General features: G+C 49.8%; 1 protein-coding gene across 5 annotated transcripts in view; it reads left to right on the top strand.

Annotated features, from left to right (window-relative positions):
* Positions 1-20,119, top strand: part of EEFSEC (eukaryotic elongation factor, selenocysteine-tRNA specific) — a 242,151-nt gene that overhangs the window by 184,469 nt on the left and 37,563 nt on the right. For 3 of the 5 annotated variants that reach the window (XM_039874603.1, XM_039874607.1, XM_039874604.1), the window contains one exon: positions 12,921-13,077. The exons of 1 other annotated variant lie outside the window; for it this stretch is intronic. In XM_039874603.1, the coding sequence (XP_039730537.1) occupies positions 12,921-13,077 (157 nt within the window). Of the gene's footprint in view, positions 1-11,071; positions 11,255-12,920; positions 13,078-20,119 lie in introns of those variants that run through there. One more of the 5 variants, XM_039874605.1, reaches the window with a different exon arrangement.

The following is a 20,119-nucleotide window of genomic DNA, read 5'->3' on the forward strand; positions in this document are numbered from 1 at the left end:
TTGATTAAAACCACTTCTCATATTATTATATAATGTTGAATCCCTTAGTAATAATCTTCTCTTTTTTCAGTTTTCTGGCAGTCCTTTGATTACATTGCAGAGAGCCTTAGATTCCCACAAAGGAACTTGCACATAGGGCCAAGATTCAGACCCTTCCATAGTAGCAGTATACAACTAGGGATTCAGTGTATTTTCTTCATTGTATTTACTTTTACCATCAGGTTCCTGTTTGTGACAAGCCACTCTGGTTTTCTCTTTAGGATATCATGTGAAGTTTCCCTTTTAAGCATATGTATTTAAAGAAAACTGTTGGGTAAATAATAGTACAAGTGTGCAAAGATCTGGTGAAAATGATGAGAAATGAAGGGTTTGTCACAGCTGAGGCTGGGAGCTACAGGGCTATGTCCCTAGAGGTCTGTGCACCTTTGCCATATGCACATTCAGACCAGTAGCTCCTCTCTTAGTGAGCCCAAGACAGGGTCTCATAGCAAACAGGGTCTTCCTAGAACAGGACAGACTCATGCCTACACCAGAGTGACAGTGAGAGAGCTGCAGAGGCCAGAAGAGGAACAAGGAACTCTGCTGATGTGGGAGGAGGTTGTCTGGCCAGGGAAAAGCATAAAGAGCTGGTCACCTTTGATCTGCGCTTTGTCACTGGTCAGACATTGAGGGCAGGGGAGAGAGGAGGAAGGGGGACGGATGAAGAGTGTCTCAGGTCCAGGCACTCTTTCTGCAGAGGCACAGAGCCGCCATGCCTGGCCTTGTCCATTTGTGAAAGGACTCTCAGCCCAGGATGCCCAGCAGCTGGAGGGCAGGGGACAGAAGCTCCAAGAAGCAGGTAGGGCCTGCTACCAAATCAGGCTCTTCATCCCTGAATAGGGAAAATGCTGCAAGCTGAGGTCTGGGGAAGACTAGGCTCCTTTGTTCAACTTGTGCTGGATAAATCCTCTGAGCAGGGCCAGAACAGCCTTCAGAGAGGCTGTCCACTCAAGGTCCCTAGCCACGCCCCTCTCACCTAGCCTTCTGGTCTCACCCTGAGCTCCAGCACACTGAGTTGACTTGAGTCATCTGGCTATCACCAGAGTCACTTAGTCTGTGAGGCCCCATTTCCTCATTTGTAACAATTGAATGTAAAGAAGTGGGACACATGAGGGCTTAATGCCAAGGACAGTGATTGCTCTGCACCCCTGCCTGCTTTATTTCACACCTGTTATTGCCACACCCCAGAAGACCCTCAGCCTCCACATCCAACTGCCTCCCTCCCTGCCCTTGCAGCTTGCACAGCTCCACCCAAATCTTTTCTCCAAAACAAAGGTGGTCATGCCAGCTCACTTCATTTCTTTCAGCCCACCTCTCCCCCAGGACAAAGACAATACTCATACCTTAGCATACTACCATTTGCCTGCCACTAATTGTGAAGTTTGGTGCTAAGGCATGGCAGGCCGAGGAGGCAGGCCAGGGAGGCAGGCAGATGGGGCCAAGTGGATGTTTTCTTGAGACCAGGGCTGGAGGAGATGGAGAGGGCCAAGCAGATGCCTGGATTCTTCTTGTAGCGGGATCAGGCCAGGAGTGCTGGTCATCCTGGGTCTGGCATTCATTGGCACCATATGGGAAGGCCTGAGGGCTGGGCCAGAGGAGCCTGTGGCATTGGCCCAACCAAGTGTAAACAGACACTGCCAGGAGTGCTGGCCAGCTTCGAAGTTGGAGGCAGTGCTGCTTCCCAGCTCCTGGCTTGCCCACTGTGCTTCTGATGACTTGTTAAATGTGTCCAGGGTACTAGGAAGGTACTGGCTGAGGTTCAGGTCAGCCTGCGACTGCCTCTGGTGAGCAGGGTTCCTCACCGTCCTTCCTGAGCAGGGGCTTTAGTACCCCATCCGCTGGAGGAAGCAGCATTGCGGTCCAACCGGCCATTTGGCTCACTGCTGCCCTTCATTCCCCTATGCCCCTGTTAGCAGGTGGAAGGCTATGTCAGCTCCCAGGCCACTCTAGAAAACAGGTGCTCCTGAAACAGAGACTGAGAAGGTACTCTCCTTAGGGAGAAGATCAGATGGCTGTCCTAGCGTTCTGGCCCTAGCCCAAACCCTTGGACTCTCTCTTCCCTTACAGGTGTCAGCATCAATAGCTGAGTCTTGCTTGACATGGTAGAAAGAGCTGGCTCTGGAGACCAATGCACTGAGCAGGTGCTGTCTTGGCCTGGCCTTAGCCCAGAACCTGTTTCTTCTTTAAAAGAGCTGCGGTAAGGAGTTAATAAGACCACATGTGCAAAGGGCCAGGATGGGCCTGGTATATACTAAGTGCTCAGTAAAATGTCTAATTTTTTTTTTCTCCATGAAAATGCAGCTGCCTTTAGGAGCTGTGCCTTGGTGCCTCTTGATCAGCCACTGACAGGAACTTTTACCTGCACAGGTGCCTGGGTAATGGAAAACAGAAACAGGGAGGGACTCAATGCGGGTAAGAGGTCTTGAGGATGGAGGGAATTAGGAAGCCTGTCTTGTCATTAATGAGCAGGGCATCTGCTCAGTGATGGTTGACCCAGGTTTGAGAAAGACAGCCCTGGCTAGTCTAAGAACTGGTTATAGGCAGCAGCAGGCAGACTCCTCCCTAGGTGGGCACCCTCTGTGATGCTCATACAGTGGCCCACCCTGGGCCTCTGGAACTTGCTTGACAAAATGAAATGAACTGAAGGCTATTCTTTTTCTGGACTTACCCCAGGGGATTTCAATGAGACTGATCCTCACTGACAGCATACTTTCACATCAGAAATCCCATGTCGTCTTTACATCAACCTTGGAAGTGGATACATTTGTCCTGTTTCACAGGCGAGAACACTGAAGCTCAGAGTGACTTGACTTGCCCATGGTCCCACCGTGGCTCTGTACTGGGCTCGTTTTGGTGAAATGTTCCCTATGCCAAACAAGAATGGATGGTACCAGAACATTATCATCATCTCAGGAACTCTTGGGAAAGTTGTCAACCCTGGTGGCCTTCACGTGCCCTGGAAGAGTTAACATCCCATTTGTGGAAGGGCCTAAGAGAGAACTTTGATTGGGGAAGGGAAGTTGGGGTAGTAGGGGAGACCTGAGGGCAGCCCTTGGCAGACAGTCTGTACCAAACACATATTAGCATCCTTACTTTTCTTCAGCGGGCTCCCTAAGTCTCTATATCTCGTGGTTTCTGGGTATGGTAGAAGATCCCCTATCCCAGATGGTGCTTCCATTCTCCACTTTAGCTTCTCCCAGTTTGAAATTCTGCCAGTTGAGATTCTTTCCTCTGGTGGTTATTGTGCTACCAAGTCTTTGGTGTTCTTGCCAACATCAGCACCCCTAATCCTGACAATAGCCTTTTTCAGAGGAAGAAACTGAGGTTTAGAGAAGTCCCTTGCCCAAGGTCATAGAGCTGGAAGAGACAGAGGCAGGACTCAAACATTTCTATCCCCTTGTCTTGTTTTAGTCCTCCTCACAGCCGATCCCACCAAACGCTCTGTTTCACAGCCTGCTGCCCCTCTTTCCTGGGTGCCAGTTCTCCCATTTGAATTAGAATAGTTGTTTCTGAACTTGTGCAATTCCCAAGCCTCATCATGGGAGCCAGGCCTTGAGAGAGACATACACATGTAAAACATAATTATGTACAGTGGCAGCCAAGTCCCCACTCAAAAGCTAGGGACAGTGGGGACTCACCTGGCATGTAAGTGAGGGGCTGGCTTCCACGTGCAGCCACTGACTGCCAATGACTGAAGGCTAATAAATGAAGCAAATTACTCATGCAAACAGTGAAAGTCCTCCCCTTAGAGCTATTGTAACTGTGCTGGCCCCATTTCAACATTGTTCCCCAAGAGCAAGGCGTGCTGAGCAAATCCCACATGTGTTGCCTTTGGTTTGACGTCATAATGATTGATTTCAAAATGAAAAACCTCCAACTGTTCTCTGAAGGTTATTCCTTGTTGGATGTGTTGGTGTCTGATCTCTGAGGTCTCTTCTTTAGTTAGAAGAGTCTGTAATTTGGAGAGGAGCCCAACTATTGTACATGCACATGTGCACACACATTTTCTAGAGATGGATAGGGCCAAAGCCATTTCCCTGGTTCTCCGCCTTCAACACCCAGAACAGATGATGACCCCTGGTCTTCCTGAAGCTCTTCAGAGATGTAGGCCTCACTGCCTCCATCAGGAAGGGCTGTTGTCCATCTCCCAACCAGACTTTTAATCCAGTGAGGTTTCATGCAGCAGACATTTATTGCGTCCCCTCTTAGCACCCACCCCACCCCCCAAACCCAGTAATTTCTGGAGGGGGTTTGTTCTGGGATGCAGAAATGAGCTTAGGCCAGCTCCTGCCTTTTAGGACTCCCCCGCCCCTTCCAGTTGGGGCAGCTGGTGCAGGCAAGCTCTGGCTGTGCTTGGACACCCCAACACAGGCTTTGTTCCTACCACTCCTACTGTAGTCCTCTACCTCGGGATTCTGCAGCTGGCAGGGTGCTGTGGGAGAATGCTTTGTTAGCCAGCAAGGTCTGCTCATATCTGCAGGGCAGCAGCCAGTGGGTTTAGGGGCACAGGCCACCACCTGCTGCTCTGTGATCCTGTGTGGTATAGCTGGGGAAGCCCCAAGGAGGCAGTGTGGGGCAGCAGAGACCCCATGTGAATCCGCAGCAACTTTCTCCCCTCATATTGTAGATGGGAGCTTGAGACCCACACAGGTTAGATCACAGGCCAGTCCCCAAAGCCACTAGACTGGGGCTTTGAGACCAGGCAGTCTTGCTCCAGAGCCCCAGCTCTGACCCATTATGCGAATTCAAGTTCACCATGCCCTCTGGGATCTACCCCTCTGCTGCAAAACCTTAAGGCCACATTGGACAGCAGTACTCCAGTCTGCTCTTAGATCCTTTCATCTTTCTTCACACTTGGCCTCATCCTTTTAGCCTTTGCCCTCAGTGTTCTCTTGTCTTTAGTATGCCACATTTTCCCAAATACAGAGGCCTGTATTGGAACTGGTTACTTGGAATTCACCAGCACCACAGATGGGGAAAGCTCACCGACCCTCCAACCTCATTTTGTAGGTGAGGAAACTGGAGGCCCAGGGAATCAGTATTTTACTTCACTTGCTTTTCATGTATTCTGTATCTGGTTCACAGCACTTCACAGCGGTGCGTCCACTAGACCGGCATATCTTCCTTTAATAGGGAGCTGCTTGGGCCTGCCACAGTTCCTGCATCCTGTGGCACACTCCATCCATCTTCCCTCATGCCTCCTTCCCTCTGGACTGCCCATGGGATTGCAGATTGGATCCTCCAGGAGCTTGGGGTTTCAGGAGCTGGGACTTGGGGGGATAGAGCCACATGGTGCCCCTGGGCAGGACTTGCAGGTCAGCTTGGGTCCAGCCAGTGACAGCCTGGCTCAGGGAAGCCCAAGGGATGGAGAATGCCATGACTAGGCTCCTTCACTGCTGCCAAACCTCTACCTCCCCTTGGCTCTGGTTCCCCACAGATACCAAGTGGCAGGAAAGGCTAGAGTGTGTGACTTTGGACAAGTCCTTTAATCTTGCTGAGTTCCTGCAGGACTTTTCTAAAGATTAACTAATAGTCTGGAGGCATCTCTCCCAGAAAACGGCTGAGGACAACTTGTGGCTTTCATCTGCTGCAGGCCAGGTGGGATTGTGGAGCTGAGGGACAAGAATCTGAGAGAGGAGGGATTCGCTGCTGGCTTCTAGCAGGCTGCACTCAGGCTGCTATAACATGACACTGTGGACTGTCAGTGGGCACGGGGACACCAGTGGTCCTGAGACCAGGTTCGTGGCAGTGTGCTGAAGGTCAGCCTCGCTCCCTCACTACCTGACCTACAAATGGAATAAAAAACACCGAAGGTAGCACCAGGGGAACGGGGCGGGGATAGGGGGTGGGGGTGGGGGGGCGGTGCATGGTACCCGACCAGTACTGTTGTTTCTTCTGGCAAAACCATAAGACAAGAGAACAGAAGTGAAAGATGCTCTCTTTGAACTTGAAATCCTTTCTAAACAGCCACTCCAGTTCCTATGAGACTATGAGGCCAGCAGCGAGAGGGAGCCCCTCAGGCCCTCCTCAGAGGGTAGAAAAAGCCCATTCACTCCTCACCTTATCCCAGATGCTTACGAAAATATTGTGGTAATGTAGGTCAGTGAACTGAATGGCACCACACACCAGCAAGATTACAGACCCTGCCAGCCCACACACCGGCCCACTTGGTCAGATGAGAACATAAACAAAAAGTGCTGAGAGCCCTCCACTTCCCAGCTCCCGGCCTGTGTTTATGTAGCACTTAAACCAACTTTGGGGTCCTTGCTGTCTGCCATGAAAGCCCTGAAGCTTTTGAAGTTCCCCTGAAGTTAATAAAATTAGTCTGCCCTCATTGCAAGACCTTTGCTTGGGGAAAAATGGATCTTCCACTGTCTCTATGGTATTCAGCTTTTTAAGTTAATATTTTATAACCAAAAGAATGGAGCAACAGGGAGGATATGCAATAAAAAGTCTTATGAAAGGCCTTTTTGCTAATAGGTAGCATGCCTGCACAACGGGGCTCTAATCACCAGGAAGCCTAGCACCAGGCTGTTGTTCTAGCTTGAGAGAGGCCAGCATTGAGTGTGCAAGACAGCTAGGCCCAGGGCAGGCTTGCCTGGGCACCCTTGGATGAGTGTATCCTCCAACCATACATCCACTGGAGTGATTTACTTTTATCCCCAAAGAGCTAAGAGCCACCTTCTCTCAGCAGTCTCTCCCTCCCTACCACCGTATCATGTGCATATTTACTGGGACCTGCCATGAGTCAGGGCCTTGCAAGTCCTGGGCCGTTAGGACAGAATTTCCAGTTTGGGAGACAGACTAGCTGTCAGTGATGAGACAAAACAGCTAGGCTCTCAGGGCAGGAGGGGCCTGCCATGGGGAAAGCTGCCTGAAGGAGGGTATGCCCAAGTTGAGCCAGGAAGAGCACGGGAGAGGTGGGAGAAGGGAAGTATAAGAAAGGTGCATGAGGGAATTTGGGGATGGGAGTGATATATATGTTCAGTACCTTGATTGTGGTGATGGTTTCATGGGTACATACATATATCCTAAACTTAGCAAATTATGTACCTGATAAGGATGAACTGCAATTTTAAGCAAACATAATCAGTTGGGAGGGCCTATAGGAGGAACTAGGGCTTATGGAAGTTGTCACACTGCTTTGCGTAATAACGAGAACCCTACAGGAAGAACTCTATGTGTACAATAAAGCTCTATGGTTCTAACTTCCCCGTCCATTAACTTCCTTTTCCCTTATATAAATAACCCTCCATTTTGGCATGCAGGCCAGAGTGTACATGTGACTTATCATGTCTTCATGCACAGGGTTGAACCCTTTTTCCCAAATAAATCCTTTTGGTGACAAAACACATAGTCAATATTATTTTTCAGATGACATTTTGAGGGCTTGTCCAAAATCCAAAGATCTCAGTGGCAGGAGAGCAACTAGGTTCTGGCACTTCACATAGAGAGCTGCTTGGGCTCACTGCTTGCTCTCTGATTTGGAAGCTTAGGGTGAGTCTTCTCTTATTTAGCCACCACTTTTTGCATTTTGAAGCTCTCAGGGCTTTATTCTGGAATTGTTTAGGGCTTTTTTTTTTTTTTTCCTCTCTCTCTCTCTCTGTGTGCATGTGTTAAAGAAGGCCTAGCTTGTTTGTCTATCTGCTGTCTGTGAGTACTCAATTTGGCACATTGGCTTGATTTCTTTGGAAACACATTGTCCTTTGAGACTAAACTGGCTTTTGCCTAAAGGTCACTTTGGGGACAGAGATTATTTCTACTGAAATTAGTCAGTTTGGCCCAGTATTAAACTGTGCCATCTCAAAGAGAGGAGTGTCACCCAGCTCAGCCTATAACTACACTCTGAAGGTCAATTATTTTCCCAGAACTGGCTTTTAAGCCTTTGGCTTGGTACTCTATGATCAGATTGTTCTAGAGTAAGGCTAGCTGGTGTCTGACCTGCAAGTTGCTCTACCGTGGCCACCATAGATTTCATTCATTTGGCCAGTCAGCTTGCCTGTACTCTAAATGAGCCATCTAGAAGTAAGATTGCCAAGATTTTTAATTTTCAACTTTGGCAAATGAGAGGCCCTATGCAAAACTGAAAGACTCCAAACTTTTGCCATTATTGCAAAGAGCCAGGACACTGGAAAAGGGATTGCCATAAGTTTAAGCATTTCAGACACTCTCAGCATTCTAGCCAGCCTTTTCAAAGTCCTAATCCCCAATGATGGGGCTCTGAGAAACTGCAGGGGCCTTTTCCAATCCTTCTTCTTAAATCAGCTTGGAGAAACTTCTCTTCATATTGGTAAGGAAACTATTTTTATTCTTATTGACACTGGAGCTACACTCTCAGTGCTTAACCCCACTGTCATAAAACAGCCCCTGCTGCGGAGTAATAAAACAATGTGCATAGTGGGGATTTCAAATAAACCTTAACAGGTTCATATCTCTGAACCTATTCCTTTTTGCTTAGGCCCCTCTAGAGATACACATTGTTTTCTCTTTGGTGTTTCTGCCCATAGCCATTTATTAGGCCGAGACTTCTTAGAGAAGTATCACGCTGGAATATCCTTTTCCCAAAAGGGAGAAATAATGTTGGAGTTTCATGGTAACTGTCAGAATGGCTGATTAGGTGAGTTAAATGGCCTTTTAACATCTTTTTTTGTTCTGTTTTGATGGTACAGTAGCTGAATCTGAGAGCACTGATCAATTGTTCCTATTAGATCAACTGCCATCTTCATTATGGGCAAAATCTTCAGCTCATATTAGCAGAATCCACAGTGTACCTCCTATTAAGATTCAGATCGATCCTTCAAAACCTCTTCCCAGAATCAATCTATCTTATAAATAAAGAGTCCCTTCAAGGTATAAAGCCTATCATAGAATATTACATAACTCAGGGCCTTATTATTCTGTGTGCTAGTCCTTGTAACACTCCTATTTTGCCTGTGAGAAAGCCAAAAGGTTGAGGGTTGGAGGTTTGTCCAGGACCTCCGAACAGTAAACCACATTGTTATCCCTCGTTCCTAACCTCATATGCTGCTAGCATCTATCCCAACTGGAAACAAATTATTTACGGTAATTGATTTATGTAGCACATTCTTTAGTATCCCAGTTGATGAAGCTAGCAAATACCTTTTTGCTTTCACTTGTGAAGGAAAACAATTTACCTGGGCAGCAATGCCTCAGGGTTTTACTGAAAGTCCTTTTTATTTCTCACAAATTTTGGAGACTAATTTGGACGATATAATTTTCCCTAAAGGTTCTTTACTCGTCTATTCAGGTCTCCTCACAGGAAGATAGTATCCATCTGTTAGAACTTTGGCCTTGTAGGGACATAAGGTCTCAAAGAAAAATTACAATTTTTCCAAACTCAGGTTCAATACTTGAGACATCTGATATTTCAACAAGGACTGCACTTGGATCCACATAGGCTTCATGGTGTCCTAAGTTTCTCAAGGCCCAAAACTAAGCGCCAATTGCGAGGTTTTCTTTGCCTAGTCAGTTATTGCCGAAATTGGATTCCAAATATCTCTCTCTTATGCCAGAACCTCTTTATGTCTTACTGAAAAATGACGGTCTGGACTCAGTTTTCTGGGAAGAATAGGATGACGTACCTTAAATATATGCATGCTGTTGTCTATCAGTTGTGCCTCATTGAAGCTGTTAAAAAACGAAAGACCACAGACACAAGTGAGCACTGCACATGTCCCAGCAACCACAGTGAGGCATGTGGTCACCATTTACTCTGGTATGCAGGGATCATCCAGTGAGGGAACGCCGCTGTGGAGGAGACATGTTATTGCCTCCACAGATCTTGTGTCCTGTTTGGGAACAATGAGGAGTAACAGATAACAGTCAGGGAACGCTCTGCCCTCTGAAAACAGAGACAGACAGAGGGGTGACAGGATAGGGTGCAGTGAGCCATGGCCTCTGGGGACACAGTGGACATGAAGGCCTCAACTGGAGCCCTTGCTGAGCACCAGGGGCTGGTACAGAGATGGGCACCCTGTTTTGCCAGTGCACGGTCCACAGGCAGTAGGGCAGAGGGTGGTGTAAACATTCCCTTTCCCTAGGATATGCATGAGTTTCTTGAGGCAAGAGCTTTGATTTGTTCTCAGCTATACACCAGGCACATGGTAGGCTCTCAGTGGAAGAAAGAGAGAGCAGTACTGTGAATATGGCAAGGACTTGCTGTCTAAGAGAACACCTATTTTCGTTACTTTGTTTGGTCCCTCTGGTGCCTTTAGAAGGTGGTTCTCTCAGTAGTGTGGAAGCTCCAGGTGCAGACACTGCCCTTTTTCATTTCTTGGCCAGCCGCCATGCCTGGGCAGGTCTCCCAGCTCAGCCACATCTGTCTCTAGGTAGCCAAGGGCTGGGACCCTCCCATGCTGCCCCAGTGGGCCCAGGGTGTCCAGGCAGCACCATTTGCTTGTTTCTCTAGCTTGGCATGAGTTGGCCGTGGTCTTGTTCTGCTTTGTAAAGGCCCAACAGACTGGGAGTTACATTTCTGCTGCACCGCTACCCCAGGTGGCCGCAGCCTACTCAGGTCTTGTCTCTGAGCTCAGCTCTGCCCTCTCTGAAGCAGGAATGAAAATCATTATAGATAAAGGTGCTCAGGGGATCAGTGGGACCTCCTAATGCCTTGGTCAGCATAGGCCGAGGGGTGCTTAGAGGCTCTGATGATTGAGGGGCTTTGAGGGCTGGGGGACTGAGGGGCTCTGAGATGCTCTCTTTCTCCCAGTGACAGGCAGTTTTGGCAGTAGAGGCTGAGCTGGGGACGGAAAGTGACAGTGAGTGCCTTCAGTCATGGGGAATGTGGAATGGCTAGTCCAGAGCCATTGGGTCTTGGGCACCTACTGTGCTAGGCTGGACTGCTGAATGTAAATAGAGGGGCACTGCCTTCAAGGCTCCTGACGATGTTGGGAACAGAGCTCCACATGCAGGCCATTCTTGTGGGTGTGGTCCAAGGGTCCTGGGAGCTGGGAAGCATGGGAAAGCATTTGGGGCTAGTGACATCTATTTGCCCTGACTGCATGTTCTGCAGGTCAGAGGAACCATCTGCATTCAGTTCGCCCACCAGTCTTGTTGAACACCCATTGCAGCAGGAGCAGCAGCACCCACAGACAGACAGAGCCGAGGAGGGAGGGCAGAGCCCACAGCAGCCCCAGCCTGCAAGGGTTGCTCTGCTGGAGTCAAGTCCTGAAGGACGAGGAGGAGTTCACGTGTGGGAATGAGATTTGTGAATTCTAAATGGCCGTACAAGTGGAAATGATTATTCTTATCATTATTTGTATCCAATTCATCCATCACCCGGGAGAGGAGGAATGCAAATACCTTTTATCTGGCACTATGAATCAAATAGAACAGGATATGTTTTTCCAAAAGGTTTTTAGGGTAAATGGGACAGTTTCTGCTTTTCAAAACAATCCGTCTGGGGCCCATGGCTTAATCTTAGCTGAAGTTTCTGGGGCTAAGGAGAGCCCAGTCCATGGAAGTCCCCCGGGAGTCTCCGCCTCAGGAAAGGAGCGTGGTAGATGCGGCAGGTCCCACTGCTGGCAACACCTCTGGCCTCCACACTGCTTGGACCAGATCCTGTGTCCCCAGAAAGCACACAGGCTAGTACCTGGGGGCTGAAGAATAGGGGGAACCTCCCCAAGTCCTTCTCCTTCTGTGGCCCCCGTGCAGGATCCAATGTGACAGAGGCCAGGAGGGGCATGGGCCCCTCTCCAAAGAGCAGCAAATCTCAGGAAGAAACTATATCAGCCCTGCTGAGATCATCTAGGGTAGGGTCTGGTCTTTAACATGCATGCACGTGTATTCCTACTTCTCTTTTACAAAGGCCCAGCACCTTCCTAACACAGGCTCTGGAGAGGAGCTGGGCAGGGCAGGGAGGCTAGCAGGCCAAGGCCTCCTGGTCATTCCATCTTTCCCAGATGGAGTACCTGAGCTTTAAGAGGCCTCAGGAGCAGGAGACTAATACTTTCAGTCCACACTCAGTCCCATGGGGAGAAGGTTCAAGATGAATACAGCTCATGATGAAATCAGGGCTTTACCAAACTTTTTCATGCACATGTGTCTCTCTTCTCAGCCCAGGGCCTCCACCAAGAGGCAAGGGAGCACAAGCTCTGCAGCAGAGAGCCTGGCATGGACTCTAGGGAACCAGGGGAAATAGGACTTCTGTTGGGATAGAGACAGGAGGGCATTGTAGAGGAGGGGACAGTGGGGCTATGAAGTAGATGTGGGCCAGGCCAGGAAGGGGGCTCTGGGCAGAGGGAGTAAAAAGCCTTGGGCTGAAATATGCATGTGTATTGGGATGGGGTGGCAGAGACCAGGTTCCCAGAGGCACCTCATGGGAGGGGAAACCAGAGAGAGGGTGAGGTATGTTCTAGAAAGCCTGGATGCAAGCTCAGGAGTAGATATCATCTTCTCAGCCTGGGTTATCCGGAAAAGCTATCATAAAGAGAGTGCCACTAGTGGTCATTAGACTAATGCTGGGGACAGGCAGGGCCATGCAGAGGAAGGTATAGGCAGGACAGCTTTGGATTCTCAGCTACCCCTACCTTGTGAGCTCTGTGACTTTGGACAGATGACCTGACTCTGCTGTGCCTCTGTTTCCACATCTGTAAAGTGGAGAGAGTGCCTTTCTTGTGTTGCTGCTGTGGGGCTAAATATGTTGATCCACACAAGGCACTCACAGCTGCTTGACGTACAGCCCAGGCTCAGTAGGTGGTAGTGGTGGTAGGTAGTGATGATGACGAGGGGTTGGTCATCATAATGGCTCCATTACTTTCCATTATTGGTAAGAGGGACTGATCACCTGGGAGGGTGTTGCCTTAGCCTTTTCCAGTGGGCACTGATGCTTTCTCTCTCCGGGGCTGGGCATGTGTGAACAGGTGATAGATGACTACAGCGTGATTGGCCGCTCCCTGTTCAAAAAGGAGACCAACATCCAGCTCTTTGTGGGGCTCAAGGTGCACCTGTCCACTGGGGAACTGGGGGTCATTGACAGTGCCTTCGGCCAGAGTGGCAAGTTCAAGATCCACATCCCTGGTGAGTATGGTTATTTCCTCTTGTTCTTGGGTGCTGGCAGGCCATAGAGAGATGGCAGAGATGATGCCCCAACAGTGCCCATTGGCTCAGGGTTCTAGGCCTGCCTGTGCCGACATGCAGGGCTCAGCCTACCTGATGGCATGGCCTCTGGTCCCACCAGTTTATGGCTGGAATGCCAGTGTGGATCTTGGAGAAGGCTAATGTGGAGTCAGTATCTGGTCTGGGCCAAGTTCAAGCTCTGAATCTGAGTTCTCGCTTTTCTATGACCATGTGGAGTGACCTTGGATGTGTCACGTGGCTCGTATGTGAAGTGGGAATAACAATATTGATCTGACAGGCAGTTTGGAGCGGGGAGTTAGTGATTGAGACTGCCAAGGGCCTGGCTCACTGCCTTGGTAGCCAGTAGGTTTTCCCAGAATGTGAGTTGCCACCTCCTTTTGAGACTAGCAGACCCCACTGAGCCTCCACTCGGTCTGAATTGGCCTTGCCTGTGGTGGGGTCAAGGGTGTGCATTTGCTGCTAGAAATTGAGCCATTGGATTTCTTTAGCTCTGTCAACCCTTTTGTTACCCATGCACTCTTCCCATACCCATTTTCCTGAGGTCCTACACTATGCACTGGACAAGGTGCTGTGGTCGTGGGAGGGGACAGTCATGAACACACTCAGTAAAGATAGACTGTGCTGCACAGAAAAATAAAACAGGGAGATGGCCAAAAATTGCCAAGTGTGCTGTCTGGACAGGGCAGTCAGGGAAGACCTCTCTGAAGGGGTTATAGTCGAGTGGAGGCCTGACCTAGGAAAGGGAGGGAACCATACAGATACCTAGGGAAGACGGTGCCTAGGAGAGGGAGGGAGACATGTACGAAGGCCATGAGGTGAGGATGAGCTTGGTGTGCATTTGAGGACAGGGAATTGGGCAGGAGTGGCTCAAGCATGGAGGTCTGTTTGATGCCAGCCGAGGCTCTGCTATAGCACCTGACGACAGGATAAGGACCAAGGGATGCTTCCGTGTTAGCAGGTTTATGGAATGAACCAATACACTTTTATCCCACAGCATTATGATGTGACAGTGATCCAACATGCCACAAAGTTGAAGGATTTTATAGTTAACCTCACATCAGTGTGTTGCTGTTCTCTGCATAGCTGCAAAACTCTGGGTTGTATTCTGTGAGGGAGGGAGTCATGGGGAGCAATGTGATCTTGGCGTGTAGTTTCTTGAGTAAAATCTCCAGATAGGGTAGTGCCCTGGCTCCAACTAGGAAGCAGGACTCCCAGCTCCTGGCAACTCACCATGCAAAGCCAGCACCTCCTCTCCCAAGAGCCTGGCTGGAGCCTTGCCTCCTGGATCCTCCCTAAAGCCCAGAGGGCACATGTGGCATTTGCCTTATCATGAGGGAGAGCAGTAGTCCTCAAAGGCCTGCTTCCCTGCATACTTGGCTCTGCTGTTTGACTGTGCCCCAAGGCCCTGTCCAGGTGGGGCTGAGCCCCATTACCCTATGGAGAGACTGTCTCCGGGCAGGTGAGGTGACATACCAGTGGGAGCCTCTAGACCTGATTCTGGGCTTCAAGATCCTGCCCTACCCAATCCGCTGCTCTTCAGCTGCATCTCTGGTCCTTACCTCAGCCAAACTTGGGGCCCCCAGTGCTCTGCTCTGGGCTCCAGGCAACATGCACAAGGCTTGAGCCAGGCAGACCAGTGGGCAGCCCTCAGTCCTCAGGGCCCTGGGCCCACACCTGTGGGAGCCATCTGGGAAGGAGGCGTGCAGGGTCCTGGGAGAGCAAGAGCAAAGCTGCCTGGTGGAAGGAGCTGCACCTCAAAGCACTTGCCCCTCCCCCAGGCTGCTGGGGGCCCTACTGGTGCAGAGGAGAGGGCATGTCTTTGCCTCTTTTGGGGTACATAGGATTGTGCTGACCTTCCCCTCAATTCCCCTTCCTCTAGCCCAAGGCAAATTCAGAGTTGCGGTGTTCTCCAAACAGGCCAGAACGTAAAAGGAAGCTTGTTTGGTGGCCCTGGGTTCTGGATAGGAGTGGAGGGAGGGGAGACATGGTGACGCTGCTTCAGTCAACTCAAGTTCACATTCCTTTGTTAGGTCAGTGTTGCCTATTTAATAGGTCTGCTTCCTGTTTATGGCTTTTAAGCTTTTTATTAAATATAACTGGTCAGATTCCTTCATCCCACCCACCCTCACTGCCCACCCCTACCTCCTTGTCTTTTCCTGCCGTTTCCTCCCATAAAGAATTACTTTTAACTTTTTTGAAGTGCCTTAATTGTGAAAGACTCTTCAATAAACTCAAGCCATCAGTGCCATGTGAAAGAGGAGAGAGCATTGCTGGCTGCAAGTTGGGAGTGCAGGGGCGGAGAAGCCCAAGATTATGCTGCTACAGGATTAGAGGCTCCCTGGATCAGGAAGAGGCTCAGAGGGCCTGTCAAAGCCCTCTGCTTGTGAATGTGTCTGGGTTCAAATGCAGCTTACTGACTCCCTGTTGGCTCTGCAGGATGACCTAGCTGGAGAAGGCAGACTCAAGAGCCCTCTGGGTGTCCTCCCATCCGCCCCCTAACCCCCAGGCCCACAAGCTCTCTCTGGGCTCTCACCTTGGGTGGCAAGGCCAGATGCTGGCAGGGCCAAGCAAGTGTTGAAGAGGCCAGGTAGCAGGTGATACTGAGTGGTGGAGACTGTGGTGACCTGGAGAACTGCTACCTGGTGCCAACCAAATCTTGCTGTATGGGAGTATAGGTCCAGGGATCAAATTTTACCTGATTTAATTATTATGTAAAATTTCCTGGTTAAAAACTAAAATTGTCTGAACCAAACAAAACATGCCTTCGGCTGGGTTTGGCCCATAGTGACTTGTAACTACTGCTTGAATTTCAGAAAGGACATTTGGGCCTCAGATTCAAGAATCAAAGCTGAACTATAATATGCAAACAGTGTTTTATGGAGCTGTAGTGCCTTCCCCAGTTCACTCCTAGATAGCTGTCAGAGCTTCAGAAGGCTCGGTACCTTGCCCAGAGGGTGATGAAGCACAGTGGCCTGGCCTTCTGTGGCTCACCCTAGCCAGCACTGTCCTACTGCTCTCACCCTCTACTCTGTGTCAATGCCCCAAGCACCAGCTTCCACTCTGAGAAGCAGCCTGGATAGTAGGCTAGGACAACAGCTCCCACTACCCACACATCCTACTGTTCAGGGGAAGTGAATTCTTTGATGACATCAAACCAGGGAAAAGTCAAGTGGGAAGATGAATGGACATGTCACTCTTGACAGCTTCGAGTCACTGCTTATTGACTCTAGGAGTGAAAGCGAACATACACACGTGATTTCATCTCATGAAACACTGTCCCATAACCCTAAAGTGACCCAGAAGTTGTTATGGATGCCTTGATAGGATGTGACAAGTTTTTTGAGTGGCCCAAATTTGTGACAGTTGGCCTATCTCCCACCAGGTGCTCCAGGAAATGGCGATTTGAGGAAGATTGTACATGGTCTGCATTAGCAGTCCAGTGGGGATAGCCCACAGTGCAAACAGAGCTTATAGCCTTGTCACTAGAAAACTCTAGGCCCCAAATACAACTGGTATAATGGGCATCACTGCCCCTCATCATCACTACACAACTCGCAGCAAATGAATCTGACCATGTCACAGAGCTGCAGGCAGATTACTCCCCTTAGGAAAGCCAGAGCAGCAATGATTGAGACCCATAGCTACTGGCGGCCCCAGCAAGGGCCTCATCATTTCTGTGGGCCCTGCCCCACCTGCCAAGAGTCCAGTTATGTGTCAGGAACTTGGTCTTTTTGTGAAGTGACCAGATTCTCAAACTCTGACATGGAGGTCTCAGGTCCTGCTGATTTTCATTTAGGGTCATCAAATTTTGGTGATCTTTAATAACCTTTTAATAATTACTAAGCACAACTTAATGGACTCTAGGTAGATGAGAAAAAAAAAAAAAAAAAAAAACCTGTGGACTTGTACTTCCAGTAAGAACTCAGAGGAAACTTATGTTTGCTGCTCGTCAGGAGGAGCCAACACTCAGGAGCCATTACAGCAGTCAGAGGAGGGCCCTAGGAAGCTCCTAGAAAGGCTGGCTGTTACTTATACCCACTTGGAGTATTCCCATTTCACAGATGAGGAAATTGAAGTTTGGAGGATAAGTAGTGCAACTTGCTCATGTTCTATAGAGCTGGGATTTGAATCCAGAACACCTGCTCAAGACACTCCCCGAGCCTTGTTTTCTCATGCACAAGGCAGGTAGCGAGGTTTGAAAGTGCAGCTCTGTCCCTCGGCCTGTGTGGGAAAAGGGAACTGTGTGGTCATTCTGCTTGGTGTGTGCTTGAGCAGAGGGTCTCTGAGCTTGCTGCCAGTAGGAAAGGGGTGCCGCCATTTGGCCCCTGGGAGAGTGGCTGGACGTCAGAAGGGCCACCGCCTGGTTACCTCCAACAAGTGTTTTGAGGAGGGTCCCTAGGCCTCCTGGCTTCAGCTTCTGCCCTCTGAGCCTATCTGCAAGGGTTTGGGACTACAGTTTGCCAAGCCAAAAGGGATGGCTTTCCATGGAATAGGAAATGTTGCTTTCACGAATGAATAAATGAAGGAGTTCAGTGCAACAGACTGGACTGGAATGAACAAATGGATGAACCCAGGCCTATGGGGGCCAAGGAGCCTGGTAGTTAGTGTGCTGTGGGCCTCCCTAGAAATTCATTGAACATAGGCAGGCACCAGCGTTGTTGGACTTCCTCTGCACAGCCATCTCTTGATGAAATGGCTTTGGGAGCTCTAATTCTTTAAAGACAACTTTAAAGGAGAGGGTGCCAGCCCGTCCTACTCAACAAACGTCAGTGGAGGCTCAGGACCAGGGATGCCAAGACCATTCCAACAGAGTCCTGCCCCAAGGCACCTCCCTATGGGAGAGACAAAAGCACAGACCAACAATTCACAGTCAGCATGGCTGGGAAGGCAGGGAGTGCCTCTGTTTAATCTGACTCATCCCCATTCTGCAGGTAAGGAAACTGAGGCCCCTTGCTCACGGCTGCAGAACTGATAAGAGCCCAGAGTCTCTGTCTGCCTCTTCAGTCCCCCATACAGTAGCCACCAGAAGCAAGGGGCACAGAAGCACTGCAGCTGACTTGTCTGTTAGAACCCTTCCAGTCTTCTTTCACAGGACTGAGGTTCAGGCAGACCACCTTAGATCCTTTGCACTGAAACAGTGGGCATAGAGTGTCACCTTTGTGTCCTAGGACTCAGACAGGTAGCCCAGACCTCTATTCTCATTGGTCTTTCATTAGCTGTTTATTGGGCCCTTGAGGTACCAGGAGTAACAGAGTCTTGACCGGGAAAGGGAAGTCCTGAACACTGGCTGTGGAAGGAAAGTCCTGGGATACCTTCCTTGGCCTGAGCACTCAGCAGAGCAGCACCAGGCCTTCCATATCACTGGCTCTCAGTGCCTAGCATCAGTTTAGGAGGGTGGCAGGACAGGCCGAGGCTGTAGGGGCCACCAGCCCAGTTCTTAGAAGGTCGCCTGGCTCAGCACAGGGCATGGCCTCCAGAGTCAGGCAGCTTGGACCCTTCATGCTGCCTGCAGTCCCTTCTGATTGCGGTAGGCCATCCCTGACTTGGAGCTTCAGTACTAACATGAGATGAATAATTCTGATTTCCAGGAACAGAGCTCAGCTTAGATCACATAATTCCCACCCACAATATCTGACCCAGGACAGGGGCTCTGTAAATGGTGGCTAGGGTTGTGTGTTGTTTTCGCCTACCAGATATCTGCCCTCACCTGGGGTAGCACATGTCCACTGAGGTTTCCCTTGAGGTCTCTCTCCTTGGTTTACAGATGGCTGTCTTCTCTCTGGGTCTTCATATGCTCCTGCCTCCTTGTATGTCTGTGTCTTAATCTCCTCTTCTTATAAGGACACTAGTCCTCTTGGAGTAGGCCCACCCATATGACCTCATTTCACCTTAATTACCTCTGAAAAGGCCCTGTCTCTAAATAGTGTCACATCTGAGGTACAGGAGGTTAGGACTTCTACATAGAAATTTGAGGGGAGAGACAATTCATCCTCTAGCAGTTGGGAAGATGGACAGGCATTTGTATTTTGGCAAATCATATCAAGCTGTGCAGGGAATATGTGAAATGTCAGGAAGAGCATATAGCGGGACCCTAACAGAGTCTGAGGAAAGGAAGGCTTCCCCAAGCATTGGCCTTGCACCAGGCCCTGGAGGATGAGTAGAAGTCCCAAGCAGAGGAGGGGTCTGAGCAGAGCTCTGAGTCAGAAGAGATCAGCACAGGAACAACTGGGCTCAGGGACCCAGCAGATGCTGGGGCCACACCCTGGTGAGGACCAGTGAGCTGAGGAAGGATGTTTGTCTCTGTACTAAGTGTAGAGAAGAGCTGTTGCAGGGCCTGTAGCAGGCTTGTGTACAAAGATGCCCCTGCTGTGTGCTGGTGCCTAGAAGCACAGGCTCCTCCAGGCAGGGGCTGAGTCAGGCACCCTGTCCTTGGTGGGCAGCTATTGCTCAGATCCATGTCAGTGTTATGGAGCTGCAGCATAGCCACAGTGTGATCAGATCTCCAGGTTTTCATGAGATACTGGGAAACAGGATTTTTACATGAAATCTCCCAGGTCTCAAATGCGGGCCACTGTGCCTAGCCTCTCGGTGTCAGGTCCGTGATGCACAGTCTCCTCCTGCTGCATGCAGCCCTCTTCCCTTTTCCCTGAAGGCCACAGAGGCTCAGAGGAGTTGGACGACTGTCCCAGTGGACCCTGGAGGCTCCCAGATGGAAGTGGGCCTCTTTCATGGACACCATGCAGCTGTGAGGCTTCTGGAAAACCCAGCAAAGAGAATTAAAACTCATCTTGGTGCCAAAAGGAGGAGTCACTGGAGCCCTGAGGTGTCATAGGTGTGGTGGTGTCCCATAAACAGGCCCTGTGATAGGGACTGTTAGGCTGCATGTTCCCTCTGGGGTTAGAAATAAAACTGGTTTTCTTTTCCCTTAAAATGTGTTCTCCACACCCACCCACCCACCCAATTGTAACTATAGACTCAGTTT

Source organism: Pteropus medius, unplaced genomic scaffold (genome assembly GCF_902729225.1).
Source record: "Pteropus medius unplaced genomic scaffold, Ma_sr-lr_union100, whole genome shotgun sequence".
Lineage (NCBI taxonomy): Eukaryota > Metazoa > Chordata > Mammalia > Chiroptera > Pteropodidae > Pteropus > Pteropus medius.